The sequence below is a fragment of the Phaenicophaeus curvirostris genome, chromosome 1 (assembly GCF_032191515.1).
Source record: "Phaenicophaeus curvirostris isolate KB17595 chromosome 1, BPBGC_Pcur_1.0, whole genome shotgun sequence".
NCBI classification, from domain to species: Eukaryota; Metazoa; Chordata; class Aves; order Cuculiformes; family Cuculidae; genus Phaenicophaeus; species Phaenicophaeus curvirostris.
Genome location: NC_091392.1, coordinates 5840095 through 5865635, shown reverse-complemented (window position 1 = coordinate 5865635; position 25541 = coordinate 5840095). Strand labels below are relative to the sequence as shown.

Below are 25541 nucleotides of genomic sequence, written 5' to 3'. Positions count from 1 at the left end.
CACAGGCAGGCAACAGAGAAATGCTGGTGCTCAACAAGCAGCTGAAAGGCCTTGGACTTCTGGAGTAACTCATCCTTGGTTTCTCTTCTCAGGTAGGGAAGCTTTTTCGTGATTATCAGCCTCTGGGACAGGACTGAGACATTAGTTATTTCACAAAGGCATTACATCCGTCTTGGGCTTCTACCACACCTGACCTCTAGACAGTTTTCTCCAATCCATCAGTTTGTGCTGTCTTTCAAAACTAAATCTCTCCAGCTGGTTTGGCTTGTGCTAGATGCAAAGTAAGATGGTTGAACTAAAGCACCTTTTGCTAGCAACCTCCTCAAACACCAAAATACAACTGTATGCTATTTTTCGAAACATTGCAGTTGGGCTGTTAATGGTTTGAAAACAAATGTTTTATAACTTGTACTGAACAAATTATGTTTTCATACATCTCTGATAACTTCTTCCACCAATGTTTAGCACCTCTATTGCTTCCTTATTATTCATTATATTCCTTATTGCTTTATTGCTGCTGAGGGGCCTGGTTTAGTGATTGATAGGAATGGTTGGGCTCGATGATCCGGTGGGTCTCTTCCAACCTGATGACTCTATGATTCTATGATTCCTCATCTGCTGTGGGAAGGTCAACATGACATACAGTACTTGCTACAATTAACTTTGCACAATGTTTTGTGAAGTTTCTCTTTAACCACGACCTACCTTTGGTAGAGTCCTCTAAGCAGTCTGAAAGGTAGCAGTCTCATTAAATTACTTTCAGAGTCTGTTCTACCACAATGATTTCCTCACAGCAACCAATAAAGCAGCAATGTCTCATTGTCTACAGATTTTGACACTGACAACTGGAATCAAGTCACCTCTGGCTGGCTGGCTTCCAGGTTGCTCCGAAATATGCGTGGGATGAGCGACAGTACGTTCCTACGCTGAGAAAAGTGCAAAGCAAGGAAGTGGCACTGCAATGCTGGGGTCAAAACACAAATATTTACTAAAGGCATAAATGCTACCTCCTCGCTGGTGAACTGGTTCTCATGGGGTCACAGGTGCCAATGGGCTGTGTACGGACATCCTGCACAGTACTGCAGGATGAACTATCTCGACTGCGGGAAGTCCATCCTATGTGACAGCTACGTCACTTCTGTGCCGCATGCTTCTTTACACCTGATCACACTTGCTGACACACGTGCCAAAACCGAGCATTTGAATGGATGAGAAAAGGAAGAAGCCGAGCGCCTGTATAAACAAGGCTGCCAAGCTGACATGCTGCATTACAGCAGGGGCTCGAGAAGACATTCACTGTACATGTCCCAAGGATAAATAAAAAAATATATATGCAGTGCAACTGCTGACACGTATTTCTCTCACATGCCTGGCTGAGAACAGCACTGAATATCAGGAGTAGAGGTCACCTGGCATCAAAAAACAAATGGGAAGCCAAAATCCACCCTCATATCTTGTGAAGCCTTATACCAACATCAGAAGAAAAGCAACCAGAACTGGATAACATCACTTCGTTCAAGACATCCTTCTCCATGTATTACCTGCAGTGGGTGACAGACAATTCTGCTAAAGCTGGTAATTTGATCTCAGAGAGCATCCTGCTCATTTTCCCTACCGTTTACTAACATTCATTATTTGCAGGACCAGTAGCTTCCCAAATACAGAGTTCTTATGCTTTTATTAACAGTGAATGACACAGTAGTGGTGCCTTTTAGACATGCAATGTCATTGCTATGCATTACCCAGCTCTGCTCATTTGAGTATAATTGTACCAACATGATTGTCTGTAGTTTCCTCCATCCTCTTCTCCCCTCCCCCCAAAAATATCATCTTGTTTTTTGCCAGGTGATATATTCCCCAATTTCTCTACATAGTGAGTTTCTCTATAAAAACTGAAACAAAAGGAAAATTCTAAAAATTAAGTAAAAGTTTGTGGACCTAGCATACTCAAATTTTAACAGTAAAAATTTTAACACCAATAAGTTAATTACTATCTTCTCCCCCTGAGTTTGGCAAAATAACTTTCTACTGTGCCACCCAAATGACTGGAAATGTAAAACTAAATTAAAACAACTTTTTCCTTCCTCCTCCTGGATAACATTTTTTTCAGAAAACTAGCTTTTAAAGATTGTAAGTCCTCATCTAGTAGTAGTCCTACATAGAGGGATTTAATCTGCAGATAAATGTTGCTAAATATTATAAAATAAAATTAAAAGAATAGCCAAATTCACAGTCTTTCATTGCACAGACAAAAAAAATCATACTTCTATACTGCAGATATTATTATACAGAATCATATTATGTAACATTCTCTCCATAAAATATGTTATTATATATAATCATTTTTCAATGATTAAAACAGAAGGTTTGGAACTAGAAAGCCCAACAGACCAAGGGTGTTTTGCACAGAAGCTCCAGGTTTATTCACCCTTGTGGATGAAGAGAGTCTGGGACTAAGCATGTTAAAGAAATAATAACAGCAAGTAGCAATAAGCTTGGAATGCCAGAGTCTACAAGTTTAAAATGGGAACCAGATCTGATTGTGTTGAATGCCACATAAAACATATTGCAAGGGAGTTGTCTAACTTAACAATTTCAATGGAGAAATGGCAAAAACCAGGAAAGAAAACAGCCCCCCAAAAAGTTGAAGACAGTTACCATATGACACATACCAGGCAGTGGCTAAACCACAACTAGATGGAGTAAAGGCAGTTGGGATTTTAAATCATCTATATTTATTAGACCATATATTGCTAAGATTACTGTCTCATGGGAAGGAGAAGTGAGAAACTTAATAACGTTAGTGATGATTAAAAAAGAAATCCAGCTTGACATTCAGAGCCCAGGCTGAACATGCAGAGCTGGCAGTTAAAATAGGAACCTGGTGTTCCCTTACATACTCAAGTTCTTGCAATAGCACACTAAGAAGTTTGAGTCATACTACTTCATAGTTTCAAAAGCCTCAAATAACTGTATTTTCCAGACACTAATACTATGGCATCACAAAAATTTTAGTGCATATGCAAACTACAAGGTGTTCTGGCAGAACAACTCATCATCAAATATTGAAGTGAGATATTTAATCTGACCATCCTTTAAGAGGCAATTTTTTCACATCCTAAAGCACGAATAGCCTAACTAATCCTGTTGTTTTGGTGGCCCTTTACTAAAGAGAAATTAATCCCCTATATGAATCCAAAATGCAAATTTGAAAAAAAATACATTTCCTATGCAATCCCCTCCCAGCACAACACAAAATTGAACACAGAAAGAAAATCCACACTTTTTCTAGTTTTCTGGTACCACTTTTCCTTCCCACTGCATGTATTAACTAGAACCAACCTCAGGCATTTGACAAATTGAATTTAAGTCTATCCCTCTTGAAAAAAACTCAGACCTTCTCAGCTTGTTTTCAGAAAATTAACAAAACAGATGAAGAGACCAAACGAAAAGGGGTTTTCACTTCAAATGTACGTAGTGGAGCAATTTTATATAGAAGGGAAATTAGTTTTATGCACAAGGACTTAACACAACCATACATGCACAATATATAGCAGGAAACTGCAATTTTCAGACATCTAATACACCTACAGAAATTTTCCCCTAATCCTAAAGCCTGATTGGAATAGCATGACTATGTGCTGTCATGTACAACACGTCAATAAGCTTAGAATGTTTTCTTTAAAATCCTCACAATTGGCTATAAAGTTCATCTTTGAAGCATACCACGAAGAAGCCACAAAAATAACAAGACAGCTTGGTGTTATTTTAATTTTGATTTAACAATGTACATCTTGCCACAAAACCTCATTCTGATTTCACTTCAGTAGTGCACAACTTGTCATCAGATCTTTTTCTAATCTTACTTCAATAAAATATGCTTGACATCAAGATCCATATACATTGCTTTCAATACTGCCTATAAACATGTCTCTCTGCTTTGCTTTAAATGGAACCTCAGGGTACAAAGCAATACAACACAAAAATAATCGTGCCATTTTATGGTTGTGAAAGCCATGCAACTTTAAAAGCACAGTTCAACAAATTGGAATGATTAAAACCATCTTTATTACATGCAATTTTAAGATATATATATATTTAAATTCATGTCTTCATGATGAAAGAGCTAATGAACAGATGAAAAGAAAACAGAGGTTACTTTCAGAGAATTAAAATGCTCAGCACGGCGCAGAGGCAGCAATAATATAAAAATGTACGTCTAGGGACTCAGTAAATTCACCTAAACAGGCTGGCATCTGCATGAATGGAAACACAATTGCTTTTAATATCAAGCCGTCAGTCTGTTGTGTTTCATAATGACAAAGGAAATTCAAACAAAACAAGAGTCATTTTGTAATGGCAGGGGAAGTACAGGCAAATGCTGCTTCCATTTTATTCAGTGTAAAATTGCTGGAGTTTGCATCGTACAGGCGTCTTCTCCATTCTAGAGTTGTTCAAATATTAATTAAAAAAACTGCTTAATAGTAAACCCACCAAAAATACCCGCACAACCTAAGATGGACCTTTGAACTAATTGCCAGTAAGAGGTATTTGTTCTACACACTGCTCATACCTGCGAGCTTAAGAGTTACCAATCCTTATTGCCCCAGCACCTTTATATCAATTGTAATGTTTCTAGAGGTAAAACCGAAGCCCACAGCCCTGGAGGAGAGGGCTTAGTAGGAAAGAAGCGGCTAGAAGAGGAAGGATAACTTTGTGTTTATTGCAGTAGGCTTTTCACAAGACCTGGATTACGTTTCATTTTTGACAGAGGATTTCCATGTCACCTTAGGCAAGGCACCTAATTATACCCATTTATATCACGGTAACAACTATTCCCTTTCTCTTTGGCCTCCTCTAGCCATCTGCTTCCACAGAAAAGCACGTTAGAGCATGCATCTATGCTGCCAAGTACAACAAATCCCACTGCCCATCACCAAACCCCAGCATTGTGCTTTTGGTTAGCAACTCACATGTGTGTGCACTCAGGACGAGTCAGGACAACTGCTGAAACATGTACCAGATAAACATCTTCCTGTATTTCCCTTATTTTATTCTGATTTTGTTTGTTTGTTTTACTAGTTTAGTGGAATGAAAAAAGAAAAATTAAAAGCAAATCCAACCAACTGAAAAAACCCCAAATCTAAAAAGAGCAAAATATTCTTGTGAAGATTTCAGCTACCATGTCCAGTCACTAGTCTCAGCTCTGAACTCTACCTACTAAACAGGTTAAGTCAGTCCTCCCTACATCTCCTATGGCTAATATGGCCACATCCTAGCCCAGCACATGATGTTCCATGGGATCTCATACTCATCTCAATGCTTTACCACACTCCCTTCAAGTGGGATGTTTTCCCTCATTCACTCACCCCAGTATATGAACATCTTACATGTATGTATTTGATGCCACTATAAAAGATAGCTAAGAAACTTCTTTGATAAAAAGAATCAGAAACTCAAAAAATACTAAGTTTGATGTAAGAGACTATTTTGTCCCTCCCTGTCTTGGACTAGACTTTTCTTAGACATGACCACACTCTAGCTCTGTCATTTTTCCTTTTTACAACCTATTCAAGTCCAACAGATATAATTATGTACAAATTGTCTATGATCCTTAAGATGGGCAGGTCTCTGACCATGCAATCATCCTTTAAAGCACAACTGAGCTGTGTTTGCATCCAGCATCCCCCAGAGTTCTCATGAGTCAGTGGAACAACCCAACCTGCATCCTCACATATCCTGCCCCATTTATCAACAATTTGCAGCAAGTTACAGAGAAGACCCCAGTTTCCCTTACCCTGCTTGGGACAAAACTGTTCAAGAAACATCGATCAAATATAGACACGGTAAAAGAAGCGACTATCTCTTTCACCACAATCCTTTCTACTGTTTAAATTGAAATAACTCAGATTTTCCATCTTAGATTTTTTTTTTTTCCAAGAGAAAGCAGCAAGAGAATCATTGTTTTGGCCTGAAGGCATTCATCAAGCCCTCTCATTTCTTTCTTGAGTTCAGCAGAGTAGCCACTTTATCTGGTGTGTGATTGGATAGATTTTTTTTCCCCAGGAAGATACTTCATTTTAGTGTATAAGGAAGGTATATTGCACATAGAAACCAGGGGAATAGAGTAGCAAGGCACTAAATCTATCTGCTAAAGAACATTTATTCAAAGACAACCACAAGGCTCAATCTAATTGACAATTTCTGCTTGAGGCCCATGTTAAAATACGGAGGCTGCTGCAGGTAAGAACAGGAAAGGACTAGCACTGCCATTGGCAAGAGCTTGCACAATGCCTGTTATGACCACCAGTTATCACCAATTTGCTTTTAGCACCTACTATTAATCAGGATGTGATGAAAAAAGGCCTCACCTCAGCAGGAGAAGGAGGAAGGGGTTAAGGAGAGTGCACAAAGGCTTCTTGTTAAAAATATTCTCTGGAATGTATTTTGGATAACCCAAATATATTTGTTGAGGTTTGCAACACATTTTAGGCATGTTAACCCATATATTGGTTTTGTTATTATTTTTTATAATCTTATCAGTTTGATGAGTCTCTTTGTAAAAAATTTCTTCCCTTTGTGTTATCTCTCTAAACTGGAGAAATAGCATGCAGAAGAGTTAAGAGTCCATTTCTGTTTCTGAAAAGTTCTTTATCTGTTAATCCTGACAGATGATACCATACTATGTATTTGGTGTGACTGGCTGAGTGAAGCCTTCTGTGAACCCAGCAGCTGAGACAGCAAATACCTATTTTTTTATCAATGGAAAGGTACACCCACTGCGTTTGTACAAAAAATTCCAAACACTTCACACCTGCACCAATTTTGTGCACTAGTAGAAAAAAAATCTTCGAATGCAACATGTGTTTCTCACAGGTCCATCTCTGAGTGGTGTACCTTGGTGCAAATGCTGCTAGTTCCTAGCTCCCCAGTTTAATAGTGCATTCACCTGGACATCATCCCTACCAAACTCATTTTGCAGGTAAATAGCCGCAGCACAGATACTGAAGATATGCTCAATCCCTTAGCACTTCACGAGCTGAGTCTAGCTCATTTAAATCTGAATGACCCAATCTACTTGAAAATGGATAACAGTATATGTGTTTACATTTCTTTAAGCAGTGAAGAACTGAGCATGTACAAAGCTCTTGAGTACTTGCTAGGGTTTCCAGCAGGATTTGAAAGCCACACTGAACTTGGTGGGGCACCTCTCTGTAAATTATTAGAAAGCAAAAAAGCCACAAAAATTAAATCATTCTTGTACTTGTGTCTTCATTTGACAGAAAGAAATTGCAGTCAGGCATCAACATTTCGGTGACTATAAACCTCTTAAGACAGAGACTTGCATGAAGGAAAGAAACAAACCAAACCCAAGTAGTACTGCACTAAACCCACTGTTGTTGTTACAGAGTAGCTTCACTTGACCCAATTTAAAAATTCTTTGTTGATAAACATATTTATGTTGTTTAAAATCTAACCCAGTAGCCTCAGAGCCAAGGTTGGTCTGCTCTTAATGGCACCGTAGATTTGAGAGTTAGTAGACTCAGTCACCACTAGAATTTAACTAGACATGATCCAATCTTTTACAACTCCAAGTATAAGTAGCTGAAGCTATGACAATTTGTCACTGTCCTTTTTATACAAGAGTTTGAGACCTCCCTCTGTTTGGTTAAGACACAAAATGTTTCTATTCAGTGCCTAAGCTGTCTTTACAAGACTGATGCCTTTCCTGTGTTTGGGCTAGTACAGCTACTGTATAACCAAGCCACCCATAAAGATGAGACTTGGGCATCTGACACCTGGATTCTGCTTAGATTCATGGTTTAATGTTAATTTTGATTAATGTTTGGAGAAGATGATGGACTAAGAATAGTGAGGAGATGGGGGCAAGAGGAAAGAGACTTCTCCTCTAACTTTCCAAACTAGCAGTGATGAAGGCTACAAGGAGGACCTGCACCTATGCTAGGAGGAGTTTCAAAGCCCTGAGAGAAATCAGGTGGTGAATGGTTTTTTGGCTTTAGATGGGAAGATATTAAAATAATAGCTGTGTCTGTCATCCTTTATTCCAGCTTCAAGATGCAGACCATGGTTTTACACCTACTTTTTCATGCCTTTCCTGTGCAAAGTTAATCCACTTAAAATAGTTTATAATTTCCTTCATTTTAATAAGAACTTGCTTTTTAGAGAGTATAGATATCCTATTTATTTAAATTTTTCCTTAAAATGGGTTAGCTGCAAAATATATACACAAATAATTTATATCAAAGGGCTCTCAAAGCACAGAAAGTTTGTCTCTGTACTCACTAACAGCTGCAACCATCTTTCATATACATTTTTGAAAGAAGACCAATTATGTCACTGACTCCCTTCTCTGAGGACCCTCTTCCCACAGCTAACAACCCTTGATAGATTATTTGAGGAAAAAGAGAGGGTGTTAGTTTGTACCCAAGAGTACCAAATAAAGCTAGAAGGTGATTAGAGTGAGACTTGAGAGTTCAAAGTAAAATATATTATTGAATATCAATGATTTTATACGGTATTCAAAGACCTAATTAGGAATGTGTGTAATGAATCCTACCTACTCTTCACAGAGTACCATTTAAGTCAAAATTTTTAAGTTTACCTGTGCTTTTGGGAAGTGGGCTGGCATTGAAAGGGCAACCAAAATCTCCTCTGGAAAATACACATGATTGCATTGCTGCTTATAGTCCCACAACCTACTACACATACCATTTAACAAATTACTTTGATTCCTCATCATCTTTGAGCCCATGTATCTGTCACTTGCATGCATAGGTATGTATGACATGTTTAAATCTAGGAGCCAGAATTTGTTTCGTGCTTTGAAAAGTGCTACGTACCACCATCTAAGGAGTGACCTTATATATGCAAGCTTAACTATTCAATGTTTCAGCAGAACATTCATGGCCATGCAAGGAGTTATTTAGGAATCAAGAACATTTATTTTTAGATTACTTGATCACCTCACATGCTACATTCATGCTACGTTCCCAAGGTCTCAACATCACTGGCCAGGGAATCATAGAATCATAGAATCATAGAATAACCAGGTTGGAAGAGACCCACCGGATCATCAAGTCCAACCATTCCTATCAAACACTAAACCATATCCCTCAGCACCTTGTCCACCTGTGCCTTAAACACCTCCAGGGAAGGTGACACTTCCACCTCCCTGGGTAGCCTGTTCCAGTGCCCAATGACCCTTTCTGTGAAAAATTTTTCCCTAATGTCCAGCCTAAACCTCCCCTGGTGGAGCTTGAGGCCATTCCCTCTTGTCCTGTCCCCTGTCACTTGGGAGAAGTGGCCTGCACCCTCCTCTCTACAACCTCCTTTCAGGTAGTTGTAGAGAGCAATGAGGTCTCCTCTCAGCCTCCTCTTCTCCAGGCTAAACAACCCCAGCTCTCTCAGCCGTTGCTTATATGGCCTGTTCTCCAGCCCCTTCACCAGCTTTGTTGCTGGAAGGTTGGGTAGGATGTTGCATTAGTCCATGCCATTCCAATGCTTGCAGTAACCCATCTTGGGCATCACCAGCCAAGTTCTCCAGGCATTCCTCAACATCTGCCTGTCTTCCTTGTCTCCAAGACTTGCTTCACTTCTTAAATCTTTCTTCCAGTTGTGGTCATTTTCTTCTTTCTAAGCCTTCTTTATCCTCCTTTTCTCCTCCAAGACCCCTTCTTTCTATGAACACATCTTTTCAACTTCCTCTTCTTTCTGGGACCCTGAATTTCCCATTTGCCAATCAAAATAGTCTATGTGTAGAGGACAACAAGTGACCAGTCCACTAATTGATGCATCAGTGTCATCTCTCTTTATTAACTAGAAGACCGAACATGCCCCACTTTTGTTTAGCCCCGGGGTTCACAAAATCTACAACCAGCATGCACTAGTTGCTGAAAGGATGTAGCAGGCTTTTATGCTTGACAGTTCAAAAGTTCAAATCTGGACAGTCAAACACCCACCCATCCAAGTTATCTCCCTTATGTTAGCATTCATGATTTTTTTGCTTGGTTGCATCTAACATCAAATATGTATTAACTCATCTCCTGCAAGTGCTTCGCTGCAAAGTCATATGGTTTGAAGCAGAAGAATGATAACAATCTATTTGTATATGAATACAACACTTGTTTACTGATTACATGTATGTTGATAAGATTGCTGTTCTTTGCTATTTTTATTAAGAGGTGTAAGGCAGGCACTAATCTACTGATTTATGAGCATCAGCACTATGCATTACCTCTACCTCTGCTAGATAACCTGTTGAGCTGCTGCATTTCATAACAATCCCCACAAGGCAGGAAGAATAACTCATAAGCTAGACACGTGCCCTCCCCCCAAAAAATACCAAACACATTTAATCATGCCCACAAATATTAGCTTTAGCCTTATGTAAGCCTCAAATGAGCACACAAATCTTACTATCGCTATTTGAAGTCTAAACCACTGGCAAGATTCCCAAGTAAACCACTGTGATTTTGGAGAACACCAGGAGATTCAAGCAAAGCACTAAAACTCAGATTGCCCCAAACAAGCAAATATGTTCCTTTGCCAAACAAAAGTTCACAGAAAAGTTAAACATAGTATTAGAAACAACTGAGATTCACAGAAAATAAACAGCAAGAGAGGCTGAAATCCTAATGAGAGAGTACCTCCCCAAACTAGAGGTCTGTTCCTGATTTGATACACCAGTATAGACCTCAGTCATCAACATTTGTTGAAGTCAAGAACAATTAGTGGTGGCTAATACCTCGAAGGAGATGCTTTAACAAGAACTGGCTTAAACAAATGTCTTAATTTTAGAATGTGCAAGTTGGAAAAAAAACAACCAACCAAACAAAAAACACCCCAGTCCTCGAGCTAAACTCAGGATGCAGGCAAAAGGCCAGACTGTCAGGATCTCAAATGCCAAAAAAATGAGAGCATGATGGATTTTTGAAGCACTAGCCATCACTTTTCCTCTCTCTGCGAGTGCCAGTGTACAAGAGGATCATTTGAAAACTTGGCTATAGACATCTCATTTTCATTTTGTTTCTTTTAAACAAATAGTTCAGCCTAACAATCTCCAGGACAAACACAGCTAAACAGAAAAGATCCCCACCCAGCACTCACTGATCATTAAGCCTTCGGTTTGGCATAGAGTCTTTTTTCAACAAACAAAAACATAAATACATTGTCTTCATACATAATCTAGGGGCATGTAGATCAAATTGATTAGTACTGGCATGAACTTAAACAGAACAGATCTTTAAAACAGCCAGACATAATCATGAGAATATAGAAGAACTAAACTATTTTAAATGACTTAAAATCTTTTTCTAATGCATACCATGAGAAATCTTTGCAAGCTGATATCTTCTGTGGGTGTTGGGCAGGAGTTTTACTTAGTTTCTATACTACACCTTTTAAAGGAGCATTACATTTTGGCCCCGAAGCAGGACTGATGCTTCCATTTGGAGTCAAGAAAGATTTCTCTCACAAATATTCCAGACTGAGAGGGAAATATCACAGCTGAAGCAGAAATGAAGGTTTGGTCAGAAGTTCATGCAGATTTTAGAAAAGAATTTCTGATGTCTTGTGAGGTCAAGAATCTTTGTATGGTTCCTTTTTCAAAAACTCATGGAGTTACAACCACAAAAGAAATGTAGGTCTCAGTGTAGAGGTAAAGAAAACTCCACTGCATGATTTTATGTATTAAAAAAAAAATCTAGTAAATTTGTGCATTTTTGCCTTCTAACTGAACCTTGAAGGTCATGTACATGTGAGTATCTGTGATTTTTCCCTATGTGTTCATAGACTAGAAATTCCCATTCACGTAATTATTTTCCCCAGAGCCAAGGAAATGTGTGACTATGAAAACCAGCAGCACTGGGTTCATTATCTTTACTCCTAACTATTCCCCATCACCAGGATAACAGACAATACCATATTATCAAACTCAGAATTAAGAGCCTAAGGTTATTACTACTATTTCCCCTCCTCACTAACAACACTGCACAGAAAATACAGGTTCATGGTTTATATTGTTTCTCTCTCAAAGAAACAAACAAAAACCAATCAGGAATTGAAGCCTTGAGTGGAAAACAAAATGAAAAAAGAGGAACCCCCACAAATTTTCCCAGCCTTACCCATCATGCTTGTGTAAAGGTTTTATTCTGTTTGATGGTAAGTGTACTTTTCTACAGAAGGGAAAGAGGGAATGTTCAAAATCAGCTTTTTGCAAGGAAAGAGAGTTGCCAAGTAGCAGGAGTTTATCAGGGTAGTAGTTAAAGATCGTTCCTGCAATTTGATTGAATTCACCACAAGCTTAAGAACCACTCAAAAGTTCAACTCAGTTTTTGATGCTTATGTAACTGTAACCCTCAAATTTGACATTTACAGACCTAAGTTGGCTATTGCTGAGTTCAAAATACAGTGAACATCATAGTCCCTTCCCACCCTTTTTAGGAAGAAGCTGTGTAAGTATAGACACATACTGTTAGCTTAATCCCTCCCATCTTTTTGAATTTCTTGCTCAGCTTCTGAGATGCTTCGCAAGGAGGTGGTAATCTCAAAAATACTAAATTGTCTTAAGCTTTCTGAAATTAAGCAGTAAAGTAAAGATAGAGAGTCTCTCTGGTACGCCACTTCAGACAAGGACACCTTCAATCCTCATAAAAAACAAATGAACAAACAAAAAACTCCAAACCAAAATAACATCCACTCCTAAACAAATGACAGAATAATAGAGAGGAAAGAAAGAAAAGGGAAAAAATAAGAAAAAACCCCACTCCCTTCCCAACAACACTAAAACCACCAGAAATATCAAAAATCCCCAAAAAGGACCTACACTCTTCAACTCTGAATCTGTATTTGATTTGGCACGAGAGGATCCAACAAAGACACACACACAAACTCAAACAAAGAAAACATATTTCAAGGGCTTCAGCTCTTCCAGAATAAATTATTCATCTTAATGTAGAAAGATAATGTAGAGGAAAAATTACTTACAATCCCAAGTGAATAAAATTTTTCTAAACAAAAAAAATAAGAGTCTCATTTGAATATACAGGTAATTCCACACAATATAAAATTAAGTGAAAATCAATACTGGTCCAATTTACATCAAGGCTTGCTATGCATGTAATGCAAGTCTCCATCTATATATTTTCAGGTGCACTGTCCAACTTCAGAAAGTGAATTACAACATATAAAACATCTTATCATCTTGAAATCTTGAAATCTTTGGGACTCCATCTTTTCTGGTCAGTCTAAACTAATCCTTTACCTCAGGGATGTGACTGAATTTATCTTTGATCACCACTGCATCAAGGTCCCAGGAATTAAATGAGAATCTTGTTACATTAAAATAAAGTTGTTTATAATCAACCATGCACAAGCTGTTGGTATGGCTAGCTGCCATACAAATCAAGGTTAAAACAGGCCAGGCTTACAGCTGAAATATAACTAATATGACATTATTCCTTCAGACATTTGGTTAGGCTGACAAATTTGTAACTCTGTAATTTACACAATGTCCCCATGACATGTGGCAGCACAGCTATTGTGTACCAAGGTTTTTATCATGGGAAGGAGGGGGAGGAAGTCTACATTTTCTTAATGCCAATCTTTCCCATAACAATTTTGGAATGTATGCTGGCTTGCTAAAGCATACAATTTACCTATCTGAGAGTAAGCAAAGTTCAAATGGTGACAGATAATTATTTTAATGCAATGCAAAATTACTCTGTGGAACTCATCGGTCCAGAAAGTGGTTAAGGTACCATATATAATGCTTTTAAATAAAAACATATATTTTAGTAAGAGAAAGCTTGAAGGCTTTAGCTTCTCTTTCTGCTAATGTGTTGCATTGATAAAGTAAACGCTCTTAAAATTCAGTATTGGGAAAGAAAATTAAATTAGTAGGATTTTAACCCTCTTTTATAACACAGGAATTGTCCCATGAGATTAGATGGAAGTTTGTTTTATATGACCTTCCATCCCTAAAATGTACAAAAAGCCTACACGGATAGGGATATTCTATCTACTGTTAGGCTGAGAGAGTTGGGTTAACAGGCTGAGAGAGTTGGGCTTGTTCAGTCTGGAGAAGAGAAGGCTCCGAAGTGATCTTATAGCGACTTTCCAGTACCTGAAAGGAGCCTACAAGAAAGATGGAGAGGGACTATTCATAAAGGCTTGTGGTGATAGGATGAGGGGGAATGGGTATAAACTGGAGAAGGGCAGATTTAGACCAGACATTAGGAAGAATTTCTTCACCCTGAGAGTGGTGAGGCACTGAGAGTGGTGAGGTTGCCAAGGGAAGCCGTGGAGGCCCTATCCCTGGAGGTGTTGAAAGGCCAAGTAGGATGGGTTCTTAAGTAAACTGATCCAGTGAGACATCTCAGCTAATAGCAGAAGGGTTGGAACCAGATGATCTTTAAGGTCCCTTCCAACCTTAACTATTCTATGATTCTATGATCCTGCCAAATAAGGAAATATTTTTCTTGAACAGCCAAACTGTATCCTTCCCTATCCATTTTAATCCAATCTAATTTTATATGTTCTCATCATTCATAAAAATATTTTTTTTTCCAATTCTAAGCAGTTGGACCCCATGGTATCTATGGGTACATTACCCTGTGAGCTAACTGTCATGTGGGATATTGGTTTCAAATCTCTCAGAAAGATCTACTTCCCCCTCTTCCCCCCACCCCCGGCTTTGTATGATGACAAAATTAAAAAAACCAAAAGCCTAAATCACGATTTCTGAGAAGTGCTTGTTATTCTGTACAACCCTTTGCCTCTGTAATTAAACACTCCTCATAAGGAAGTCCTTTTAGGTCTGAAATTATTAGCTAACTATGGCTGGAAGCTCTCGGTGAAACCATATTTTTTCATCATCTTCCTGAAGGAATTCAAAATTGGCTGCTCCTACTGAGGAGATACAAAGATACCATATATAGGTAACTGCTCTGTTCCAGATCATCACATCTTAAGGAATCGTCATACATACTGATTATACATCTTCCTCCCTGCAAAGCAGATTTTATTCTGTAGTGCCACACTAAGCTTCCAGCTGCTGAAGAAATAAAACCCCCAAACCTTTGCTGTTTAACTAGTTCTGCTTTCCTATCCCACTTTCACCATGCATTTTTGTGTAAACTTCCTGTGTGGTCTGCCTGTTGCTGTGTATTGTAAGAACAAATAGGGGGAAAAACAAATTGCAGAACTCATTCTTTCCTCCAACTCATCACGTTTTGTGATGTTGCACTTCCCAGTTATTTAAACTTGGTATGCAACTTATATAATTACTTTACACAGCTTATCTGCAACCTAGGATGTCATAGGTTTAGGATTGTTAATAGATTATGCTAAACTTACTAGTCTACGTGAATGCTGACTAAAAAGCAAAGAGCTGGGTCATCTGTTTCTTTTAAATATAGGAAAAAATTACTAGAAAATAAAAACTTAATGTAACCTTATTCCCCAGAGCTTTTAGAGTCTAGACTTCAGACAGAGTAAACTGGGCATCAACAGGCTGGAAGGAATTAATACAGTAAGTGCTCTGACCAAGACATTTTTTTTCCTATTAGATCCAGAAAATTTATGTATAAAAAGATGTCAAGCCTTGTGCAAAACACATGGGACTCATCTCCCAGTTACTCTAAGCGTGTAGATCTTGCGCAATGGATCTTTGACAGTTTGTGTCAGCTGGAAATCTAACCCCAAAAGTGACATAAAAGACCTCGCCAATGAATTCCTGTTGGAGTCAATGAAAGTTTACATCAGTGTAATACTTTTCTCTCCATTACCCATCTGAGGCCTTTAATACCTATCTCAACCTTCCAAGCCTTTAATTCATCCCAGGCTACATAAATCCTTTATTTTGGCATGTCCAGCTGAAACTTGATCCCAGATAACAACATTTTGTAACTCTTGGCAAGGTCAGGTTTTCCAACGGGGGGAAATCCAAGTGCTACAGGGACACCCACCAGCCTCAGCAGTGCCAGATACTGGCAGGACTGAAATTCTTCCCCAAGACCATACTGAGCAGAAAGGTTGTCCAGGTTTAGTGCCAAGTCAACAAACACATCCAGCAGCTCTACTGACAAGGCACATAAAAATGAAGGCTCAAATGCTCAACGCAGACCACAGACCCAGTACTTTGTGGAAGAAGTCACATGGAAAGCTTTGCAAACCCCCCAGGGACACAAAACCACCTGCAACTAATATGCAGTAACCCCTTGCTTGCTTAAAGTGATGACTAATTACAGCCTAAGGGACTGAGAAGTGAAATTCATTCTACAAAGTCTTGGATGTGAATTTAGTTAGTATGTGCACAATTAGGTAGCCTCAGCTTGAAATCTGACAATGCCTCCTGGTTCAGGATGCAATGGACATGCACCATTGGGTTTACACACGTAGAGAAACTCACCTGCAAATTTATAACCTTTTCTTCATGCAGAAAGATTAGTAAGTCTGGCTAATTTTCAGAATTGAAATGTCCACTGCTCCAAAGACTCACCTTAAGTCCTTTCTATACTACATCACTATTTTCCTTAGGACCTGGGAATGAAGAGCCCTATTTAAAACTAGGAATCATAAAACTAAAGTGAAAAATATCCTTTCCTCCCCTTTTACTTTTAAGCTTTCCGTAGTATCTTAGAAATTCTTGGATGGAATACATTTAATCAAACTACTCAAAAGTCATCTCAAGATTTCCATCCCCAACTAAGTTCTGGCTCCCCTGATCTATTAATTTAATGTTGTCTGCAGTTCAGGAGTGTTAAACTGGGAATCAGTTTTCCACTACTGAAGACTCTTGCAGAGTTACCTGAACAAGTAATTTTTTTTTTATCAGATGCAAATTGTCTATATATAGAATTTCTTGAACATAACCAGCTACGGACAATTTAACTTGACTAAGGAAAAAGGAAAGGAACCAGCACAACTGACAACACATTTTTCCAATAATCTGAAATCCACACGTTCAACAGAATAGAGGGACAAGACAACTATTGCTATAGTCACTGCAGCCTCCCAGTATTTATACCTCTAGAAAATCTTCTGTTTTAAATGTCATTTGGGAAAAAATGAACAACAAAAAGCCAGTATCTGCAGATCACCTGGAGTCCAGTAAACAAAGTAATACATTAATATCAGCTTGAGACCAATTCAAGAACAAGTATCCTATAATGAATTATCAGAATGAACTCTGTATGCGGGGGATTGCACAAACAGTATTAAAAAAAAATGAGGAACCTCGCCCAATTGTGATGCAACATGGGGAAACACACACAATCAAAGAAAAAGAATCAGTGAAAGTTATGCACTCCATTTCTATGTAGGAGATGTTTAGTTTTTTCAAAAATTAAGGAATATTAAAAGCATGTTCAGCTGGTCGTATAAAAAGAGCTTGGATGGTAACATTTAGGTTATGATAAGAATTTTTTAGTGCCACAGAGCATTTTTCAGGAATATTAGATCTCCTAAAGTCTGAACAAGTTTCTTAGGACATACTGATACCCATCAGACAGCAACGATAGGGAACAGTTGAAGAATCTTATCTTATATTATCGATAAGAAATTCAGCTCCTGCTCAAGTCAAGCAGAAAAAAAAAGAAATCCTATGCATCTTGATGCAAAGGCCCAGCATGAGAAACTGCATATCTCCCTAGTTTCACCTTTCTTTGCTCCATACTTTGTGCAGCACCTTCAGATTTGCAGGGGTGCACGAGATCCTTAAAGAATCTCTCCTGAACCAAACAAAGCCCATTATATAGGCAATGTTGTAATAATGACTGCTGGAATAAGTACTAGAAGAGTTGCATTGCTCTAATGATGATGCTCCATGGGGACAGTGGGGTATGCTACCAATGGCTGGGAAAATCCCATGTGGCGTAGTTATCTTTGAATGCAGCTGATGAAACACAGGTGAGTAAAGTTGCATGTCAGCAGGGGAGGGGATTAGAAAAATGAAGGAGAGTAAGAAATGAACTTATGAAAAGAATTATTCACATGTGCAGCTGTGAGATGTGAAAAGAGCAGCTATGCAGAAAAGGGAGGTCATACCAAAGGTACGACTAAGCTTGGAGAGGGTTTTAATAAAGCAGAACAGTGGCTGAGCTTACAAATTTTAATAAAGGGTTACTGAAAAGAAGCAAGGCAGAACACAGACATGCAAAAGAAAAAAAAAAAACAAACCAAAAAAAACCCAAAGAGGAAAAACAAGAAACTCCCAAGCTAAGTAATTTGTCATTAGGCAAAGCTCAGTGAGAACGTTCATCTCTGGGTTCCAGGCTTCAATCAGCTTTTAGCCTAACAACGTCTTGGAAAAAAGCTAGTATGTGCAAAAAAACCATATTACTCACCTCTAAAGATGCCTTGCAAAACCAGAAATACTGAAGAAAGAGTTTTAGTAAATGAGCAAGGAATTACTTGTTCTTAAGAAAGTTTAATTCTAGTTTCCTTTAAGGAACTTATTTTTATGAGGGCAGGTGGTGAAAAGCCCAGCCCATGGCTGAGCCCTCGCTGCTGTGGGCTTTATACAGACAGAGCTGTACATCTCTATAGCCATGAAAAGTTTATAGCCAAAGTAGATAAGACAGGTATTAACAACTTCTTTTTACTGGTGGGAACTGAGGCACACAGAGATTAAGTAACTCATCCAAACTGACACAGAAAGCCTGGTAAACACTTGAAAATATAACCTTATCTCTCAAGGCACAATATAACACTGCCACTGCCCAGTTACCTTTCCTTTCTACAAGCAATTGCCTCCTTATTTCAGTTCCGCTGAGCACAGAACTAAACAAAGCTTAAAATTTGCAATGGATTAGTTATGAAAGAGCTGCAGTGATCAGCAGAAGTACATAAGGACTCTCATTGATTTAAGAGACAAAGATGATGAAATTCTAGATGAAAGTTAGTATGGTTAAGTAATGCATGCAGGAAAGGATGATCCTGTTTTTTCCTGCATCCTGCATCACATGCATCCATGTCGCTGGATGTCACTAGTGACCAATCAGGAATGAAATTTTGGGGTATAACAGATGCAGAAAACACACAACAACCCCCTATCATCAAAATAAAGGAAACTGAACTCCATGTTGCAAAACCTCAGTAGTGAAATTACTCCAAACAGCTACCGTGCGTCCCAAAACATAGATGCAAGACAAGTTTACATGTAAAAAGAGTCCTTCCAGTGTATTTTTTGTTACCATAAATGCAACCAGTGTGTGAAACCACAGAATTTCTTTGTGGCAAGACGTTGTGGGCTCAAACTGCAAATTGGTCAGAAAAATTCATGGAGGAAGCACACATCAAGAAAAAGACATCACTGCTGGCATAGGAAGTCCCTGGACTGCAATTCACTGGTGACTGGGAGAGTGTTACTCCACACTTAACATCATAGACTCTTGCTAGGCATCTGTGCCACTGGTGCAGTAATTTTGTATTACATTTTAGGGGTTAGAGCAATTTAAATAATTAGACAAAGCAGCATAGCAGCAATAGTAAATAAACCCCTTTGTGGGAGAGCATTCATTTGAATTGGCTGGTTAAATCCCCCATAAAGCACCTGAAAGATTTAACAACTCATGTCCAAATGAACAAGATGTAATAAGCTTGTATACAGGCTTTATATGAAAAGTGGATTCTTTTTCAGTAAAACTGTGGAGAATAACCTCTTATTAAAAAGACTGATATTGAATTTTAATCAGGGGAAAATAAAGATGCAAGAATAAATCTGCACGGGCTTAGAGAAGGACTAGATGACTTTTTCAACCATCACAATGGATGCAGAAGTGTGTTACATCCTAATCTGCTGTTTTCTGGTATCTTTACTTTTTCAATCACCCCATATATGCTGTCATTTTAACTAAAATAAAAAGCCAAACCAAGAACAACTGCCAGTATTGTCCTCTATAAAGTGCAGAAGAAGCACAGATACAAAAGATGAAAACTGTGGTTAAAACCTCATACTTTGATATATCTGACCCTAATTTTTCATCCCAGTATTACTCACTTGAGTGATTATAGAGTTACTGAAAGCAGAGGCACCCAGACTACATTTTCACGCTCATACTGTATATATCAGAGCTCAGTAACTCCGTGGTGACATTCATCTGAATCACGACTTGGGATTTATGTGACCCTCACTAACATCGTTTTCAGTACCACCTCTGACACAATCTGTATTTTTGGAGAGGTTAACTTGAAAACGATTTCTCAAATGTGTTTTTAGTTACTGTAAGATGCACACCCCCTCTTTATGTGCATATTTATTTATTTATTTTTAAAGTGAGAATATTTTTGCAGTTACAGGGGAATTTGTATTTTCCACTGACATGCAAAATTCCATTTTTTCTATTACATGGTGGTGATGGAGTCCAGCATTATGTCCCTGGTTCAAACTTTCAGGGCTTTATTTGTTTTGTATTTGACGAGTGGGTGGTGACAACATTGTTCAGGTCCTCAGAGTAAGGCACCTGTGATAAAAAAATTTTTTACCCCTTTCTCTGAACAGTTCTTCTATTTTGAGAGCCCATGTACTAAACTGGTCTGTTCAGATACTGAATACAACACAGGATGCTTTATCTAAAGCTTTGCTAAGATGGGAAGGCAAAGGCCAAATCAGGAACAAGACTCGCACCACTACATTTGTTTCAGTTTATTGCTCTGTGCAACACTTTTTTTCCCTGAAAAGACAAATGATTTACTGGCTGTTTGGATGGTGTGCATGGTGGGAAAAGGCATTTTGGAGAGAACATTTGAATTGGTACATCCGCCTGACACATGACGTGTTCCAAACAAGATGTTCCCACCTCCACTAGCCAAGTTGTACCGGCCAGTTCAATAAGACTTGTGAAATGGAGGTCATCTGTATGCAGAGCACTACAGCCAGATTTGCTGCTTCATAGACTGTAAGTGGATGGCTCCTTGGAGTGAAAACTTCTACTCTTTGCTTGGATTTCACCTTGAGGTTGTGAAGTCAAGTTAAAAACAATTTTTTCTTTTCCTAGCAAAAAGCCATAGAAAGGTCATGTATTTCTTCAGACAAGAATGCAAGGGGTACAAGGTCTTCCTTGTATAGGTAACTCACGTGATTTATAGTGCTGCATTTAGCCTTGCTGGAGCCAAATTAAGGGAGAAAAGCAACAGAGGAGACATGGCCTCGAGGGGTATTTTTTTTTTCCTCCTTTTTGTGTCTCTGCTTGCTAGGTTACTGCTCAGCTTTTGCTGTTCTAGGAGCCCAGAACACAGGCTCTGGCTTCATGAACAGTGATCAAAGCTGTCCCTGTCACATATGAGGTACAAATCTAGAAGTACAAGGAAAGTTTTCAACAGGGATTAGAAACATCTCTGGAGTCACAGCAGCTGGTCTCGGTCTCTCCTATGCACTAAGAGGGCCAACTTCCATATAGTTGCGCAGACAGGTAAATGGCATTTCTGTTTTTGCAAAGAGCTAGAAGAGCATACACCATTTGCTGCTGAGGTGCTGAAGGATTTTGAAAAGGCCTGAAGCTTTGCCAGTCTCTCCTGTCTCCAAGGAGTACAGCAGACATGTATTCTATTCTCACTGTGAAAAGTGAGAAGGCATCTACAAGGCAAGATCAGGCAGCAGTGTGTAAATGCCAAAGCATAGGTGTTTTGCTCGAAGCTTAACTGAAAGGAGACAAAGGAGGTGTGTGTGGGTGTGTGTGTGTGTAATAAATCCAGGAGCACTCTCAAATATATTTTCCACTAAGTTTTAATATTTAGATTACTACCAAAAAATCCAGTGGAAAAAAATATTTTCTGATGTGGGTTTTATCTTGCACAATAAACTGTTTAAAGCCCCTTGGTTCATCCTCCTTTGCTGTAACATGAACAGTGGGTGCAGTTATGCAACCCACTGTCCTACCCCAGACAGACACAACAAAAGAGGGAGTAATATTATATGTACACACCATACTGCCATTTATTTAATTTAATACCTCTGCTAGGTCTCCCAGCCCTGTTGGTGGAAGCCCAGGAAAATCCCCTGCCACCCTGCAACACTACTTCTCCCACCCATTAGGCTCCACCACTAGCCAAAGCCTTGACTGCAGTTACATTTTTATTTTTCTTTATTATTATCTTTATTCAGAAAGCAGAGGATGTGCTTTGGGGGCATCTGGGGAGCAGGGCAGAGCAGCCAGAGCTCAGCTGAGATGGGGGCAACCAGCACCAAGGCAGCCCATAGCTGTTCCAAGCCTCTGGGAATTATTAATGCCCAATGCAATTATGCCTCCATGAGATCTGTATCCTTCAGTCTTCTCACAGCTAAGCAGGTCTCAAACTGTGAACGCATCACAGAATAAATTACAGGGGGTGCACAAGCAAAATATAATTGAGAATTTGCCACCACAGGACACTACTCTCAAGCTAATCACAGCATTTGCTAACACATTTATTTTGGGTCTTAAAGAAATGCTAAAAGAAACCTAAAAGAAACATGCAGAAACACTCCTCTATTTCTTATAAATATTAACGATGTGTATGCCTTGATACATGGAGGGGAGACTCTAAAAATGGTAAGCTCAGAAGGACAAAGCAAGCTGGAAACTGGCCTGCAGAAAGGGAACTAAAATTCATAAGTAAAGGTAGAAGTGGCATTACAGTTGAATAAGCCACAAACCATATGAGCTGAAAGTTGATTTCTAGCTTTTCTTGTTTTTGAACTATCAGTGATCATTTCACTTCTGTTACATATTGCCTTTTGCCACCTCTTTAACTCTCTGCATCCTGCATTTGATCTGCACAAATCACATCTGTGCAGAGTTACTCTGTCATCATTCACAGTAACTACACAAAGAAATGTCCAGTAAAATTGACTTAATCACATCTTTGACCTTCTCTGTGTCCATACAGCTATAATCTCTGGATGCATACACAAAATTGGGAAACTTCAGTCATGCTGTAGGGAAAAAGTGCCAGGGATATTTTTCTTCCACAGTCATGCAAACATGTAATTTTTCTAAGAAAAGAGGATTCTTTGAGAGGGAAACAGAGCTAAGTTAACTTCTATAATAATTCCTAGAATAGCTTTTCTGGAGCATACATACTGTAAGGCAACACACATGGAGCTCTGCAAAAGCACTTTACTGTTGTTCACCGGTGACTCACAAAAGTCATCCTAGCTCTGGTGTGATGTAGTGTGACCACCCATCCCAGATGCCAATCACAGCCCTGCACAATACTACATGTGATCTAACATCCACACTGAAGTTTTGGAAGTCAATTAGACATTCATCATTCTGTGCTGACAGTCCTAAATGACTTAAAACAAACGTAAAATAAACTTGAAATAAGACCAAGTCTCATACCACAGATAAGGATAAAGGATCTCAGCCCACATTCCTACACACATGTTCAGAAGATGGCCAGAGAAGTTTAAACTTCCAAAAAAGAAAGTTCAGTGCTCTGCCAATATGAAAAAAAACACCCAACAACCTAGTCATGTAAGTAGATTTTACGGTTTGACTTTTGAAGGGTTGTTTTTCCTCTTTCAACTCAGGACACAAAGTTCATTAAAACATTGTAGAGAGAAGCTCAAGTATACTCTAAAATTAATTCATAATAATAGTAATATCAATAAAAATAATAAATATCACAATTCACACCCCCACTCAAAATCCTTGTCATTTATTCTCTTAAAAAAGATACTGTATTCGGTGCAGCTTTATGTTTTGCTTAAGAGCTGAGGGAAATAAACTTTAAATTTAACTAACTGCATAATTTTATCGTCTACATTCCCAGATGGTTCCAATGTTTTTATAAAGTTTCTGCAAACCATCTGCAAACTTTTTACATGTCCGTATTCTCAGCAGGCAAAAGCAGGCACTTACAGCAACATTAAACAGGAGTATTTAACACTGTGGAGTTTTAATATCTGTAGTGGCATTAACAGTGATTTTCCCCCCCCTTACCCTTCTTTTTAGCAGCTCGTTAATATTTTTTCAGTATTTAAAATAAATACAGCGGTACTGACAGTAAAAATCAGTAAAAACTTTTAAATATTGAATGCATGCCTCAGACAGACAACAAACTGTGGAAGTTTCCACAACAAAATGAAACAAGCACATTTGTCCCCCCTTTCTCTCCCCAGGACTATTTTCCACTTCTTGATCAACTTTCATGCTGTTTTTTTGCTCCTCTGAAGTTCCCTACCCATTCCCCTAAGAAGCAGAGCAAGGAAAGCAGAGAGTTAATCCTGCAGTTTCAACTGGTGCGAGCCTTTACTATTAACTTGAATTTACAGAGCAATCTCTCCTTAAAAAAAAAAGAAAAAGAAAGAAAAAAATTCCTCGCTGCACTGTAGCACCAAGACATATATTTAAAAAATCTCCCTCGGGTCTCTCTAAACATCTGCTTAAAGGTCTGCAGTGTCTTAAAAGGACTCTAATTACCAGAAACTCCCCTTTTACTTAAGCCCAGGGCTCACATTTCGATTAGAACTCAAGCTCCAGTTAATTTAGGGCTAAACCAAAAATGCCTGTACCAAAGAGAAGAAAACATAGGCCTACCTTAAAACTTTCCAGCTTTTCAGAGGATCCAAGTCAGAGATTATAGACACCATTGTAGTAATAATAAGAATAAAGTATATATATTAAGAAATAAAAACCAACAAACTCAGCAGGGAAGCCTAACCACAAAAGCAGCAAGTACTCTACTCAGTCTGGGAATGACAACAAACCCAGCACAGCTCTTCCTCCTTCTCAAGCTGATAAGCACTTGTCCCAGCTTCTCTCCACCCCCAAAATCAATCTTGTGCTATATTGCTTCACAGTCCCAGTTTCATTTCTTCACCACTACCTTTTAAAGCCCTTGTAATCTGCTCCAACTGATCAAATTTGACCTTTTTGTAGCCCACTTTATTCCAAGCACAGCCCTCAGTTAAATCTCTCTTTATTAACACCGTCCTTCTTGGCTTTCTTTTGGAACAAACACAGCTCAAGCTTGAAGCCTCCAGTCTTTGCCAGCAATCATTTAGAGATTACTGGAAGCTACAGACCTCTCCTTTTGGGTATTTTCTTCTACCTCTGAGGTTTGCTTTTATATTTTTTTCTGAAGGTTGCTGGGGTTCTCGCTTTCCCTGTTCTGTGCAGGTCGGAGTATGACACTTTTAAAGAAGGGACTTTCAAACGCAGCTGCTCTCCTACCCTTCCCTCTTCCCATTACCCCTCACCCTCATAGAGACAGATACACACAGTAAAAACAGTTTACAGCCTTTTGAATGCAGAATCATCTTTCTCTCCTTTTTATTTTTTTTTAACTCTAAGAGACTTGATAGACTTGGAAGTTGTGACTGAAAGCAGTCTGATTAATAGCAAGGCTGCTATTACGGTAGAATAATAAAAAGCCTAATAATGCAAAGACAGATGTAACCCTTTGGAAGTCTGAAGGGGAAAACGTGTCTGTATAATTCCATTAAATCAATTTCTTCTTCTTTTTGCTACTTAAAAAATAAGTAGTAAAGAATCTTCCAGATCACTATGGTGATCTGAAAAGTTGTGTAACTGCTA

At 38.7% G+C, this 25541-nt stretch overlaps 1 protein-coding gene across 1 annotated transcript in view; it reads right to left on the bottom strand.

The window, feature by feature from the left end:
- Positions 1-24737, bottom strand: part of CELF2 (CUGBP Elav-like family member 2) — a 378130-nt gene extending 353393 nt beyond the window's left edge. Inside the window, exon 1 of the mRNA XM_069870320.1 lies at positions 24543-24737. Within this exon, the coding sequence (XP_069726421.1) occupies positions 24543-24595 (53 nt within the window). The 5' untranslated portion in view covers positions 24596-24737. The remainder of the gene's footprint in view (positions 1-24542) is intronic.
- Between the last annotated feature and the right edge of the window lie 804 nt (positions 24738-25541).